This window comes from Hordeum vulgare, chromosome 4H (assembly GCF_904849725.1).
Source record: "Hordeum vulgare subsp. vulgare chromosome 4H, MorexV3_pseudomolecules_assembly, whole genome shotgun sequence".
Taxonomy (NCBI): Eukaryota; Viridiplantae; Streptophyta; class Magnoliopsida; order Poales; family Poaceae; genus Hordeum; species Hordeum vulgare.
In genome coordinates, this window is record NC_058521.1 from 4,176,556 (window position 1) to 4,192,294 (window position 15,739).

A 15,739-nucleotide genomic window follows, 5' to 3' on the forward strand; every position below is an offset into this window, starting at 1 on the left:
ATGACGGGGGCCAATCAAACCCCTCCCGCGAATTTTGGGGGGCCCGACGATCCAGCACGGTATCCAACGGTCAGACCCGGTGGGGGGGGGGGGGTGATAGAGGAGCGGCAATAATGAATTTACGGTTTGCCCCGGAATAGATGAGCTTGGAATCAGCTATCCCCGGGTACATCCTGCACAGGCTTTTCTTTCTGCTTAGCTTGTGTCAACCCGGCATGTACATTTTACTTGGATTTCCATCTTCCCTGCAACAAGTGCCTAATAGCTATTCACTATCTTCTTCCTAGCTCATCAACGGGATGACATAGGCAAATAATATGTGGGCTCCTAATTAAATTTGTCGGCCACTGACCACTAACAAAATCGGGTGTTTGGTCTAGTGGTATGATTCTCGCTTCGGGTGCGAGAGGTCCCGAGTTCGATTCTCGGAACACCCCCATTTTGTTTATTATTTGTGTTGGTATTGTTGGCGGTTGGACCGAATCTGCCAACAGTTCAGCCAAATTTGACCGAAATTTATCAGGGCTGCCTTTTTGTTTTTCCTTATTCTGATTCGGAACGAGGCCGCTGCATCGATCGACTAATGGACGCATGCAGCCATGGTGCTTTCCACATGTGAATCCAGCATGCAATAACGGATGTCAACAGGTCCTTGTGCCGTACGTGGTTGCGTTGCGTCAAACTAAATGCTGATGACTCTATTTGAATGGTGGTGAAAAACATTATTACCAACAGAATAAATATGCCTACTATGAAAATATCCGTCATGCTTCAAAAGAGTGAGCATTATATATTAGACTAGCTAGCCTCCTTGGCTCCAGGTGAAGGCATGAGATGCATGCATGATCTCTCTTCTTTCTGCTCTAGCGTACGAGCATTCGACTTGACTAGCAACAACTCACCAAGCCCTGAGTTATCACTTCTTTAGGAGGCATAACAAGAGACGAGGTCGCTATGACAAATCAACGACGGCGTTGTACGTTAGCAGAAGGCCCCAACACTGACAAAAATCTATGAGAATTTGAAGGGTTGTGGCTGGGAAATAACGATATTCACAGTTGTGCGTGGAACCCCTATTAGCGTCTATAGTTAGGTTGAGTAGATCCTTCGTGTGTTCTGGCCTTGTGCTTGTGGGTAGTATAGCTGAAAGGGAATTCAAAACTCACATTTGTTCTTATATTTTTACCCTTATATGTTCCCTCAAATTCAAAAAAAGAACGTCAAAGCGCGTACTTTAAATCCTTAAAATGGTAAAAAAAAATCAAGTTCATGGTGATGTTGTGCATGTGTGAATCCTAAATCTTTTTTATTCATCTTCCAAAGGGAAAGAGTAGATCTAAAAATGGTTGAAAAAGGTCAAGGTTTTTTTATTCATCTTTAGGCCTTTAGTCCTTTCACTCATGAGTACTCCTACAAGGGCTCTAATGGGCTGGCCCATTAATGTTCATTTTTTCATAAATAAAAGTTATTTTCGTTTCAAAGCAATTTGATGTTACCAAAATATATCAACTAATGTATTATGAAAATAAAGAAAAATAAAATTATTATGAATGTTTAAAAGTGTACGTGTATTTAAAATGTATAAAAAGAATTAATATTAACCAGTTTTAAAATAATGTTCATCAATTAATAAAGTTTCACGGATTTTAAGAAATTCTATTAATTTAAGCAATATTGATGAATTTTAGTTTTTATTAATTTATCAAAATATTTAAATTTTACATATGTCCACAAAGATTAAAAAATATTATTGTATTAAAAAGAAGAAGAAGAAAAATAAACAGAAAGAGGAGAAGAGAAATGAAATGGTAACTGAAATGTTGGAGCAAATATGAAAAAACATACCTAAAAGAAAAGGAAATAGAAAAAAATGGCAGAACGGTTGAAAACACAAGAAAATACACAAAACAATTACACCTATGTAATTCGTCCATCTTGGTAAGAATAGGAGAAATTTCATTTTACCCATTCATAAGTATACAATACAGGCCCAAAAACATAATAGGGAGCAACTATCTAAGCAGCGCTCCTTTTGGAGCCTCCTAAGTCTCACTATCAGGCGCCATCATTTGGCGTGTTCTATGGATTTTATTTTATTTTGCATGTGTTTTCGACTTTTTAGATGATTTTTTTCTAATTATTTTGGTGTTTTCGTTTTTCATTGGTCTTTCTTAGCTTATGGACGAAAAAAAATCTAAAAACAATTGCGTGACAAAACACGTTTTTTTCTTCCTCGAGAGACACGGTTTTGCTTCTACGAGAGCCATCGTGCCTCTCCGAAACAAAAAAAAACGTGTTTTTCCTTCCTCGAGAGGTGCATTTTATCTTCCGCAAGAGGCATGGTCGTGATTCCTGGAAACAATAAAATGTGTTTTCTTTTTTTCCCTTTCTCTAGAGGCACAGATTTGCTTTCGCGACTGTGCCTCTAAAAAAAAGAACATACTTTTTTTTCTTTGAGAGGCACAATTTTGCTTTTGTGAGAGGCACGATTTGCTTCCGCGAGAGGCACGGCTGTGCCTCTCCAAAAAAAAGGGTGTTTTCTTTAGAGGCATAGTTTTTTCGTGAGTTTTCTTTTCTTCAAAATCTATCAACACGGGATCTAGTTTTAAAGATCTCGACGCGAGGAATCCTACGATGAAAAAGACTCAAGATTTGAACACACGGTTTAAGAAAAAAATATTTTAAAATAACGGATCTACGAAAATTAACTCACCGATTGCGACAAGTGGCACACATGCAAATGCGTCACTTGTCGCAAGCTGAGGAGGTGGTACCGACCTTTGAAAAAGTACTTCTTAATTAATGATTTCGAACAAAATAGGCTAGGCTGTTTGAGGCATGATGGATGTGGGTGCTCCTATTCTGCACCTTCTGCTCCATGTTATACATATAATGCGCATGTCAATTGACATGGGCTGACCCAATAACTTTCTCACTCACGCTCTTGTTCTTTTTCTTTTTGCTCGCCTTATTTCCGCCCCTCCGTTATCTGGAGAAAAAGGCTGCCGGTTTTCTTGTTATTTCAGGAGAAAAAAATGATGAAACCAGAACGCAAAAAATGTTCCTGATGTCAAATATATTGGTGAATTTGAAAAGTATTACCAAGACATTGACAAAGGTGCGAAACAAGATTTGCCAAAATATAATACAAGGTACGACACGAATCTCAATGCTGATGATCCAATGGCCATGAACTTGACCAAGACTTTGCTAAACCTCAGTTGACCGACTGACTGAGGTCTAGCCAAACAGTCTTTCTTATTACCACACACGACTTATGATTCAGACAGTTGGCCTGCAACCGTTGAAAAACAAATTAAGTCTTATACAGCTGGCCGGCCTCTCTTAATTCTTACGGCACCTACCTACGTACGTACCGCCGACCAGCAAGGGGGTCGACCGGATGTGGAATATCCCGCCAAAATGACACATTTTTGCCCCTAGTTACCTTCGCTCCTGCCATGTCGAGGTGCGTTCCCCAGCACTAGCCTCCAAGTAAATTTCACGAGGGAGACAAAATAAGCACATGCATCGCTTCCTCTCATTCTAAATATAAGATCTTTTAATGATTTCATCATGAACTACATACGATATAAAATGAATGAATCTACACATAAAATTATGTCTATATATATATATATATATATATCTGTATGTAGTCACCGATGAAATCTTTAAAATGTCTTATATTTAGGAACGGATGGAGTAGATGGAACGGCTGCTTCCGTCATGTATACTTTATTTTTCGTCTTTGCCAAGGGTATTATTCTGTCGTGTGTGTTTGTCCATGTGTGTTACTTAATTTGTAAAAGTATGCCCGTGTGTGTTGAGTCGATGAGAAATGTATGACCCGAGTCGTGCGCGGAATATGCTGCATGCCAGCCAACCAGCACGAGGCAGACGGAGCCTACGAGCGACGACGACAGTTTTCCCTCGTTGCCGCCGTCCTCCGGTTCATCGTCATTATCTCCGGCCAGACCACAGTTATAAGAACCACGGCGAGCAAGCAGCCAAGCACGGAAGTTGAGTTGAAAGTTAATTGAGACACACACACGGTCTCATTCTCGTCTCATAAAAGCGCCCTATATCGAGAGAGGGGAGGAAAAAGTTTGGGACGAAGATGGCGGAGAATGGGGCGGCGGGCGGAGGAGGGGGGCAGAACCTTGCCGTGCTCGACGCGCTGGACTCGGCGCGCACCCAGATGTACCACATGAAGGCCATCGTGATCGCCGGCATGGGCTTCTTCACCGACGCCTACGACCTCTTCTGCATCACCACCGTCTCCAAGCTGCTGGGCCGCCTCTACTACCCGGACACCAACCTCGGCAAAAACCCGCCCATGCCCGGCACCATGCCCGTGCGGATCAACAACATGGTCACCGGCGTCGCGCTCGTCGGCACCCTCATGGGCCAGCTCGTCTTCGGCTACTTCGGGGACAAGCTCGGCCGCAAGCGCGTCTACGGGATCACGCTCGTCCTCATGGCCGCGTGCGCCATCGGCTCCGGCCTCTCCTTCGGGAGGGACCCCGGCGCCGTCATCGGCACGCTCTGCTTCTTCCGCTTCTGGCTCGGCTTCGGCATCGGCGGGGACTACCCGCTATCCGCCACCATCATGTCCGAGTATGCCAACAAGAAGACCCGTGGCGCCTTCATCGCCGCCGTGTTCGCCATGCAGGGCGTCGGCATCATCTTCGCGGGGCTCGTCTCCATGATCGTCTCCGGCATTTTCCTCCACTACAACCCCGCGCCCACGTGGAAAGAGGACAAATACTACTCAGTTCAAGATCAGAAGCCCGCGGCGGACTACATGTGGCGCATCGTGCTCATGCTCGGGGCGTTCCCGGCGGTGGCCACCTTCTACTGGCGGATGAAGATGCCCGAGACCGCCAGGTACACGGCCCTCATAGAGGGAAACGCCAAGCAGGCTACCAACGACATGCAGAAAGTGTTGGAGATTCGCATCGACGAGGAGCAGGAGAAGGTCGCCAAGTTCAGGGCGGCGAATGAATACTCTCTGTTGTCCATGGAGTTCGCCCGGCGTCACGGCTTGCACCTCATCGGCACCACAACCACCTGGTTCCTCCTCGACATCGCCTTCTACAGCCAGAACCTGACACAGAAGGACATCTTCCCAGCCATCAAACTCACCGGCGGCGCAGACACCATGAACGCCCTGAGAGAGGTGTTCGTGATATCACGAGCCATGTTCCTCATCGCCCTCTTCGGCACTTTCCCTGGCTACTGGGTCACCGTGGCCCTCATCGACAAGATGGGAAGGTACGTATCTACTGATCCCTCCATTTCATAATTAATTATGAAACGGAGGAAGAATATATATGCAGACGCATGCAGTCCATGCGCCACCGACCGACTTGGTTTTACATTTAGACATCATTTGAACATCCGGCCGTAAACTGATTGCATTGCAGGTACTTGATCCAGCTCCTTGGTTTCTTCATGATGTCCCTCTTCATGCTAGTGATGGGCATCAAATACGAATACCTCAAGAGCAACGGCCACGCCCTCTTCGCCATCCTCTACGCGCTCACATTCTTCTTCGCAAACTTCGGACCAAACAGCACCACCTTCGTGCTGCCGGCCGAGCTATTCCCGACGCGCGTCCGCTCCACATGCCATGCCATCAGCGCGGCCTCGGGCAAGGCGGGCGCCATCGTCGCCGCCTTCGGGGTGCAGACCCTCACCCTCAAGGGCGACCCCAAGCACATGAAGCAGGCGCTCATCATCCTCTCTGTCACCAACATGCTCGGCTTCTTCTTCACCTTCCTCGTCCCCGAGACGATGGGCCGGTCGCTCGAAGAGATCTCCGGCGAGGACGGCAACGTCGCTGGCGCGGCCGCTGGGCATGTCGATAAGGATGTTGAAAAGGCCCCTCCTTCAAGCACCGAATGGCAGCCGCCATCGTCGATGAATGCATGATGAGAATTTTATCTTCTATACCAACTAGCGAATTGGAAAAGGGACAAGAATAATGGCAACCAGCTGCATGATGCTACATAAGTTGCCAGGTAGTACTTGCTTTGAGAGTTTTATCTACGGGTATATTGCACTATTGCTTGTGTGTGATACCATTGTATTAAGGTTGTATTGGATTTTATGTGTGGATGTATGACCATTGGCTTGGGATTTCCCTTCTCAATAATCGTCAATATATATGTACCGCTACATATAATCATGTCAAGTTTACAGAATTAATATAACCATGTCAAGTATGCATCTGTGTTTCTTTTCCATTTCCTTTTTTGCGCGACAGAGATAAATTATATTACATCTCTATAAGTTAAGGAACTGGTATTTTTCTCGTTCCCAAATCTCCAACCGAGCAGTTAGAAGGAGCAAACTACAAAGATTGTACTCACCACAGTACGATACTCAAATAGCGTTACACATTCATTGTTGGTAAAAAAAACATTGGCGACAGAAAGGGGTTGTCACCTATGGTGCTGCCAGGAAAGGTCTTTGCTGACAGATATTTCTGCTTGGATATTGTATGAAGGAAGAGAGAAGAAACTTACACCAACTAGTGCCCCTTAGTGATTTTGGTGGTTTGAAGACTTATAGGTTAAGTATCTAATATGTTTGTGAGTATACACAGGATCTATAAGTCATTGAGGAGTTTGAGATATTTGAAGAATATCGACCCCTAAAAATATATGTCTTCATTTGAAGAAATTGGTCTGAAGCTGAAGAAATGAATCACGAGGAATCTGCGATGAAATTGATATTCCTCATGAAGATATTGATATTGAGAAGATCGGTGGTTCCTGAAGAAAATCATTTTGAAGAAATTGAAGCGTGAAGATTTACGTTTTCTGTTTTACTTTCTTCGCATTTGATGAATAGGAACACCGTACTGTTAAAGGGGGTCAAAGTAACGCTATGGAATGAATTTCCTCATGATGCTCAACCCAAGCCAAAATCCTACCAAAAGCCTCAAGTGAGGAATATGAGTGACATGAGGACTCTCACAGCTGAAGGTCCCGACCGTTTCGATAGCCACGCCAAGTCACTGGTCTTATCCACTCCAACGGTCATATTATTTAAGGGCATTAATGTCAAATCATGTCGGGATGCTCCCAGGCTATAAATAGCCGCCCCCCACAACCACTAGCTGGTTGGCTGCTCCGTTAGAAACTAACACTTGTCATAAGAGCAACCCAAATTTTTCAGAGCCTACGAAGTAAATCATCAGTGAGGAAATACACTACCCACCGAAACCACAAACCAAACCTAGTGATTGAGCATCACTGAAGAAGTTGTTCCTGTGTGGGACTGAAGCCTTTTACCTTTGAGGACTGTGCATCCTCCAGACGGTTAGGCGTCATGGTCTAGAGCAATCCAGCAGTCAATTGTGGATCGTCGGGTGACCGAGTTTGTCAGGGTTTGGAAGTCTGCCCTGAAGACTTACCACGAGTGTTGGGCGAGGACTGTGTGTCCTTAGCTCAAGGAGAATACGGTAGGGACTGTGTGTCCCGGGACTGGGTGTCCTTTGGTTTCAATACCAAGCCGCTCCAAACCAGATGTACAACTGTCACAGCAATTGGAACTGGGTCATCAACAACAGTCTTCACCAAGAATCGGGTTCTAATTCCTCAACTCTTTACATTTTCTGTATTATGTTTTGATGACATTCACTGTGACTGTTTGATCTCTGGTATATTGTGGAAAATGGTGTCCCCATCATTTCTGCTAGTGTCACTGCAGCTGATGTGAAGAAATTCAAGCAACTCGATTCTCAAGCGAAGAACATCATCTGTGGTCATCTAAGCCCTGGCCAGTTTGGAAGAGTAAGTGCCTTAGGCTCTGCTACACTGATCTGGGAGAGACTGTGCAAGGTAAATGAAGGAGTATCAACCCAACGTGACTCTCGTGTTGATATTCTTCGCAATCTCTTCAATCGCTTCAAGAGACATGACAATGAAAGCTGCCAAGACACCTTTGATCGCCTCACTGACATATCAAATGAACTGCAAGCACTAGGAGCTCGAGACATCACTGATCATGAAGTTGTGAAGAAACTGCTGAGATCTTTGGATTCTTCATTTGACACTTTAGTTCTGATGATTCAAGAAAGACCAGACTACAAGATGCTAGATCCTGCTGATATCCTCGAAAGGCTAAATACTCATGAATTCCAGCTAGAAGAAAAGAGAGATCTATATGGACAAAGCTATTCCAGACCACGTGCACTGAAGGCAAGAGCAATTTCCTCATCTGAAGAAGAAGACACAGATGACAGCAGTTGTGACCCTGAAGAATTTGGTCAGGAACTTGCTATGCTTGTGAGGAAATTCCAGAGATTTACACGACGAGGCCAGTTCGGTAAATCATCAAGAAGAGACATGAGGAAATCAGAATCTGCATCTGAGGACTACAAGAAACGGACCTGTCACAAGTGCAAGAAATCAGGTCATTACATTGCTGATTGTCCTCGCTGGGGAAAGGAATCAAAGAAGAAGAAATACAAGGATGACAGTTCTGATGACTCAAAGAAGAAGAAGAAATCTTCAAAATCCTCATCTTCAAAGTCCTCCTCACACAAGAAGACTAGCTTCAGAAAGGCTCGGGCACTTATTGGCAAGGAAATGGATTCCGAGGCAGAATCAGAAGAATGTGATGAAGAAGAAGGCTCTGGAGAAGACTCAGAATCCGGACAGGCTAGTCTTGCACTAGCAACCAATTTCGTCAGCAAGTCAATCTTCAATCTTGAAGAAAATGAGTGCACCATCCATACTGATGACTATGCTAATGACTTCGCTCCAACCTATTGCTTCATGGCAAAAGGTTCAAAGGTATCAAATAATGCATCCTCCTCTGATTCAAGTGACTGTGGAAATGATGATTACAAAAAACCCAGTTACAGTAAACTTGCCATCATTGCCACTAAACAACAAACTGCTCTGGAAAAGCTTCAAAAACTGCTAGACAAAAGTGATGATCTGTTGAATGATGAAATGAATCTTAATCAAATCCTCGCTGATGACATGAAAAAACTTCAGTCTAGATTTGATATTCTTCAGGATCGTTATGATACACTCCTCACTGATCATGAGAAGCTTTCCTACGAATTTCTTCAAAGGAAGCTTGATCTTGAGAAGCTGAGGATGTCTTATGATGATCTTCGTATGGAAAATGATTCATTACTAGCTCAACAGATTAGCGCTAGTCAAGTTGAATTTATTCCTCTATGTCTTAAATGCATTGAACGTGAAACTGCAAATTCCTCACCAGAATCATCAAATGCTACAAATTCTTCAACTGCACCTGCTGTGTCTATTTTCCTCACTTGAGGAAAACACAAATGTTACTGATGAAAATGCAGGGTTGAAGGAATTGTATGTGACAGACATGTACAAAAGCCTCAAAGGACACCAAATCCTTTGTGATGTGCTCAAAAAGCAGATCTTGAACAGGAACCCAAGGAAAGAAGGAATTGCCTTTGAGAGAAAACTAAATGCTGATGGATCTTATTGGAAACTTGAGCAGTATCCCAAAACCTCATGGGTTGCTGCTACTGGGCCTCCTTTTGACCCATCTAATCTAACTGGCTTCTCATGTGAATTATCCTATTCCTCGGATGATTCATTTGATTCCAACTATAAACTGTTCAAAAATCAATCTGGTGAAGTATTTGCTCGATATGTTCGAACTAACTGCAGGAATGGCCCTCCTGTGAGGAAAATCTGGGTTCCCAAAAGTTGTTTGAAAATCTTCAAGTGAATGTTGTCATGACATCACCTCTGAAGAATCTAAACCCCAGATCAAATTCCTCAGGAGGACCAAAGTCTTCAAGAGGATCAAAATCCTCAACTGGTCAAAACTATGCTCGTACCCATGCTTATGCGTCTAACATGCAGGGAAACTACAAGGAATATGATTATGAGTGCTACTCCTCAAATCATTATGTTCATAAATCCTCAAACCAGTTCTCTGCATACTCATATGAGTACTCTAACCCCCCCTACTGTTAAGAGAAGTGCATTAGCTTCAATGCCACATTTCTCATATGGTGCTCGCAGGATGATGAACGCTTTGCCACCTCTTCAGATGTGGGTGGTGAAGAAATCAAACTAATCACTTCTGCAGGTCAGGTCTCCACATGAAAATCATCATCTGAAGAACTTGCTGGAGACCTGAGGAAATGCTTGATAGGACGCAAGCTAATGATTGATGAAATAGAAATATTTCACACGTCCTTACATTTCTGTTATGATGAAATTACTGAACTGATGAAATTAGTATCATATTCTTCAAATCTGAAGCATATGAGATGGTAAGATGTACTAGTTCATCTGCAGGAAGACAAACCCAAAAATACTGAGTGGGTTCTCGATAGTGGCTGCACACATCACATGACTGGTGATAAAAGCTTACTGATGAATATGCCACTAACTCCATCACCTCTGAAGCAAATCACATATGCTGACAAAGGTAAAAGCAAGGTATTGGGACTTGGCAAAGTAGCTATTTCCAAGGATAGGCATATGGTAGATGCTTTGTGACCTGTTGAATCTCTTGGTTTTAACCTCATGTTAGTCTCGATGCTTTGTGATCTTGATATGATTGTTATCTTTGGTAGATATAGATGTGTAGTCATCATGGAATCTGACAGATCCAAAGTCTTCGAAGGTGTAAGAAGAGGGGATTTGTACATTGTTGACTTCTCTATAGGTCCTCAACCAGCCACTTGCTTACTAGCAAAAACCTCACAAGGATGGTTGTGGCACCGAAGACTAGGTCATGCAGGCATGAGGAATTTGCACACACTTGCAAAGAAGAAGCATGTCATTGGCATCGAATCAGTCAAATTCCTTAAGGATCATCTGTGCGGTGCTTGTGAATCTGGGAAAATGACCAGATCCAAGCATCTCTCCAAAACCATCATGACCACTACACGTCCATTTGAATTGCTTCATATGGATTTATTTGGACCTACTCACTATGCAACACTAACCAATGCAGCATCTCTATATGGCTTTGTCATAGTTGATGATTATTCCAGATACACTTGGGTGCATATTATAGTGTATAAAACTGAAGTGCAGGAAATCTTCAAACGATTTTCTTCAAGGGCCTCGACGAACTTCGGCATCAAGATCAAACATATCAGGAGTGATAATGGAACCGAGTTCAAAAACACTGGTCTTGATGATTATCTTGATGAACTTGGTATTACTCACGAATTGTCTGCTCCTTATACTCCTCAGCAGAATGGTGTCGTCGAAAGAAAGAACGGGACTCTGGTTGAAATGGCAAGAACTATGCTTGAAGAATATCAGACTCCTCGTCGCTTCTGGCCTGAAGCAATCAACACTGCATGTCATATCATCAACAGGGTATATCTTCACAAATTCCTCAAGAAAACCTCATATGAACTCCTCACTGACAAGAAACCCAATATAAGTTATTTCAAAGTCTTCGGTGCAAAATGCTGGATTAGAGATCCTCATCATAGCTCAAAATTTGCACCTAAGGCACATGAAGGTTTTATGCTCGGTTATGGAAAGGACTCGCACACCTACAGAGTCTTCAACAACTATCACAACAAAGTTGTTGAGACTGTAGATGTGCGGTTCGATAAAACTAATGGCTCGCAAAGAGAGCAATTGCCTTCTGATCCAGATAAGTTGTCTCCTGAAGAAGCAATAAAGCTTAAGCCTACTGAAGACATTGTCCCCACTGAGGAAATTGACGAAGAAACGATCCCCATCGCTAATGAAAGCCAAGAAGATGCTCCTGAGGAAATTGCAACAGCACCACTTCCTCAGCCCAGACAAAATCCTCAACCAGCTCATCCGAGGATTGCAAATGAAGTAGAACTTGACAAAATCCTCAACGACATCAACGCGCCAGGTCCTCTCACTCGCTCAAAAGCTTCACACTTAGTTAACTTTTGTGGGCATTTTTCCTTTGTATCCATCACAGAACTCTCAAAAGTAGCTGAGGCTTTTCTGGAACCGGAGTGGATCATGCAAGACGAACTTCTTCAATTCAAGCTGAATGACGTATGGGAGCTCGTCAAACGACCAGATCCTCGCAAGCATAACATCAACGGCACCAAGTGGATTTTCCGAAACAAGCAAGATGAGGACGGTCAAGTGGTGAGGAATAAGGCACGACTTGTAGCCCAAGGCTACACCCAGGTTGAAGGAATAGATTTCGATGAAACTTTTGCACCTGTTGCTAGACTTGAAGCTATTCGAATTCTACTTGCTTATGCTAATCATCATAACATCATCTTATATCAAATGGATGTGAAAAGTGCATTCCTCAATGGTAAGCTTGAGGAAGAAGTATATGTTGCTCAGCCCCCAGGTTTTGAGGATCCAAAGAATCCAGATAAAGTCTTCAGACTCAAAAAGGCTCTGTATGGCCTCAAGCAAGCCCCTCGGGCATGGTATGATACATTGAAGGAATTCCTCATGAAGAAAGGCTTCAAACCTGGTTCACTCGATCCAACTCTTTTCACAAAATCTTATGATAATGAGCTGTTTGTATGTCAAATATATGTTGATGACATCATATTTGGTTGTACTGACAAAAGAAACAGTGATGAATTTGCCTATATGATGAGTGAAGAATATCAGATGTCCATGATGGGGGAGCTGAAATTCTTCTTAGGTCTTCAAATTCGTCAACAAAACAATGGAATCTTCATATCACAGGAGAAATACCTCAAGGATGTTCTGAGGAAATTCGACATGCATGAATGCAAAGGTGCCAAGACTCCAATGCCTACCAACGGTCACCTCGGCACTGATGAAAATGGTAAAGATTTCGATCAGCAGGTATACCGTTCTATGATTGGCTCTTTATTGTATCTATGTGCATCTAGGCCAGATATAATGCTTAGTGTTTGCATGTGTGCACGTTTTCAAGCAAAACCGAAGGAATCACACCATAAGGCTTTGAAACATATTCTTCGATACTTAGCTCACACACCAGCACTAGGATTGTGGTATCCCAAGGGCTCCAATCTTCATCTGGTAGGGTATTCTGATTCAGACTATGCTCGTGACCGTGTGGATCGCAAGTCAACATCTGGCACATGCCATTTCCTCGGAAGATCACTAGTTTGCTGGTCCTCAAAGAAGCAGAACTGCGTATCACTCTCCACTGCCGAAGCTGAGTACATTGTTGCTGGTTCTTGCTGTGCTCAATTGCTATGGATGAAGCAAACCCTCAAGGACTACGGCATCAACATGAAGAATGTGCCTCTCTACTGTGACAATGAGAGTGCTATCAAGATTGCCTACAACCCAGTGCAGCACTCGAAGACCAAGCACATCCAGATTCGTCATCATTTTCTTCGGGACCATGTCCTCAAGGGCAATATCCTCATCGACCATGTGAAGACTGATGATCAACTGGCTGATATCTTCACTAAGCCCTTGGATGAGAAAAGGTTTTGCAAGTTGCGGTGTGAGCTAAATATCTTAGAATCTTCAAATGTTTTGTAAAAACATGCACACATCCTAACACTTATGCAAAGTTGATGACTTAGATGTGCAACACATGATGAAACGATTTTCTTCAACCAATGAAGAAAGTCACTCTGAATGTGAAGAAATTAACGAAGAAATTGATCCTCAGGGTCCTACGATAATTGTACGCGGCGTCTGTAATCAACATTCTTATATGGTGGGTAACGCCACCGCCCAATGTGAAATTCCTCAAGTTGATTTTCTTCAAATGGTCAATTTCCTCACAATGCATTTTTCTTCAAAACAGTTGTTCTTCATTGTGATGATCTATTACAAAATCTTCAAAAATACTTGATGACTTTTATTTGCATAGGTAGACTGTGATTTCGAGTCCTCAACAGCATTCACTTATTGCTATTTCTTCAAGTTGATGTTTCTGCTAAGTGAATGTGATCGGACCCTACCTTCCCTCTATGCTATACTTATCCAGTCTATTCAATTCTTCATATGCGTTCTACTTGAAACTTTGTTCAAAATCCTCAGTGCATCCTTGTCAACTGATGATTTTGTAACGAAAATCCTCAAATCTTCAAAAATTGTTTTCTTTAAAAAGAACAGTAACTGAACTCCACTTCCCACGATCGGATAACCACGATCTCCACTATCTCCACCGCATCGTACGGGAGCTACACGTGTCCTGCGGAGACGTAGAGGCAAGGGCTATTCGGTCCGAAACTTTCGCGCCAAACAGTAACTTTCGGGCTATAAATATGTCCTTAACCCCTTCAGTATCTTCTTCTTCGCCTCATCGCTCTCCTGCCATCACTCTCTCCATCGAACCCTAGCGCCACCGCTGGTTGTCTTGTCGCCGGCAAGGAAGAGCTTCACTGCCTCAACCTTTTCGCCGCCAGTATCACGCCGGAGTCGGAACATCTACGTCCGCCGCCGCCGTAGACGTCCTCTGCTGCCAAGTTAGGGTGCATTGGACACTTGACCGAAGAGCCTCTCCAACACCACCTTTTGTGTTCTTCGTTCGCACCTTCCAGGTTAATATATCCCATTTTTACAGCAGATTAGATCTGAAATTTTACCTCTCCCATGTGAAATCTGTTTTTCCTCAAGATACGATGCACACATGATTCCTCAAACACTATCCATCACCACAATCATTGATGAACTAGCTAAGCATTTAAGATTTTCACGAGATTCCTCAATTGTGCGAATTTTTGGATCTGTACAACTCTGGAACCCAAGAACAGTATGCTTAAGCAAATTCCTCAACCACTGGTTATATTCCTCAAACTGTCAAACTTTTTCATTTTCTTCAAATATGAGAACGCATATGACCTCTCCAAATTCCTCGCAACTATACTCTGTTCACAGGTACACACATGTCAGCTGATGAATCTTTCGGTTCTCATCACATTAACTCATTTGCAGCGTTTCTGGAAGAAACTCTTCAAGGCTCATCAGAATCTTCAAGAGTTCAAAATCATCAGCAAATTCCTCGTCTAAAGAAAATGGAGGAAGAAAGGAAACAGAAGGGAGGAAAGAAACTGGAGCAGAACACAGCTGTTGATATTCCTGATGACATATACATGGACTATTGCACGCCTGATGAAGAACCTGAGACAATGGCTAAAAGAAAAATTAGGCTGCAGAAAATTGAACGCAGATGGGCAAAGGAGTGGAAGGAGTACAGGTTTGTGACCCCAAAATATGCGAAGAAATTCGCTTTGAAGCCTCCTGGCAGAAGGGCTCCACTTGAGGATCATCAAGTAGCTCATCCCTCAAGTCTTATGACACTTGATGACTACCCAGATGAAAAAGAAAGGCATCTGGCCAAGCTCAAGAAGCAAGCCGAAACAGCAGTGAAGAAATTTAATGAATCCTCAGCTGCTGCCTCCGGTGCTTCTCATTCCTCAGCAGCAGAAACTTCTGGCTCAGAGATTCCTCAAAAGCAGTTTGCGCCATCAAAGCCAAAAGCTCCAAAGCCTCAAGAGAAGTCAGGACAGGTTTCTGTCACAAAACCCTCAGCTCCAAAACCCTCAGCTCCAAAACCCTCGGTTCCAAAACCGTCAACACCAAAACCATCAGCGCCAAAACCCTCAGCACCCATCTCATCTACACCAAAGTCCTCAGCTCCACCTCCAAAACCAGTACAGAAGAAAGTTGTGAAACCTACGACTGCCAGCTCCAGCTCCTCACTCCCAGCTGCAACTAGCTCGGAGACAAAGTCTTCAACACCCTTGTGAAGACTTTGGCAACTACTGAACCTGCACCTGTGCCAAGCCCCA

The 15,739-nt window shown here is 43.5% G+C and overlaps 1 protein-coding gene and 1 non-coding gene across 2 annotated transcripts; both read left to right on the plus strand.

Moving 5' to 3' along the window:
* Window positions 1–365: 365 nt before the first annotated feature.
* TRNAP-CGG lies at window positions 366–437 on the plus strand. The gene has a single exon. It is a non-coding gene; the product is annotated as a tRNA-Pro (tRNA).
* A 3,683-nt stretch (window positions 438–4,120) lies between these two features.
* Window positions 4,121–5,937, plus strand: LOC123450974 (inorganic phosphate transporter 1-11-like). Its single transcript, XM_045127984.1, has 2 exons — window positions 4,121–5,277; window positions 5,430–5,937. Exons 1-2 carry the CDS (start codon window positions 4,121–4,123, stop codon window positions 5,935–5,937), a joined length of 1,665 nt encoding a protein of 554 aa, XP_044983919.1.
* The last annotated feature ends 9,802 nt before the right edge of the window (window positions 5,938–15,739 follow it).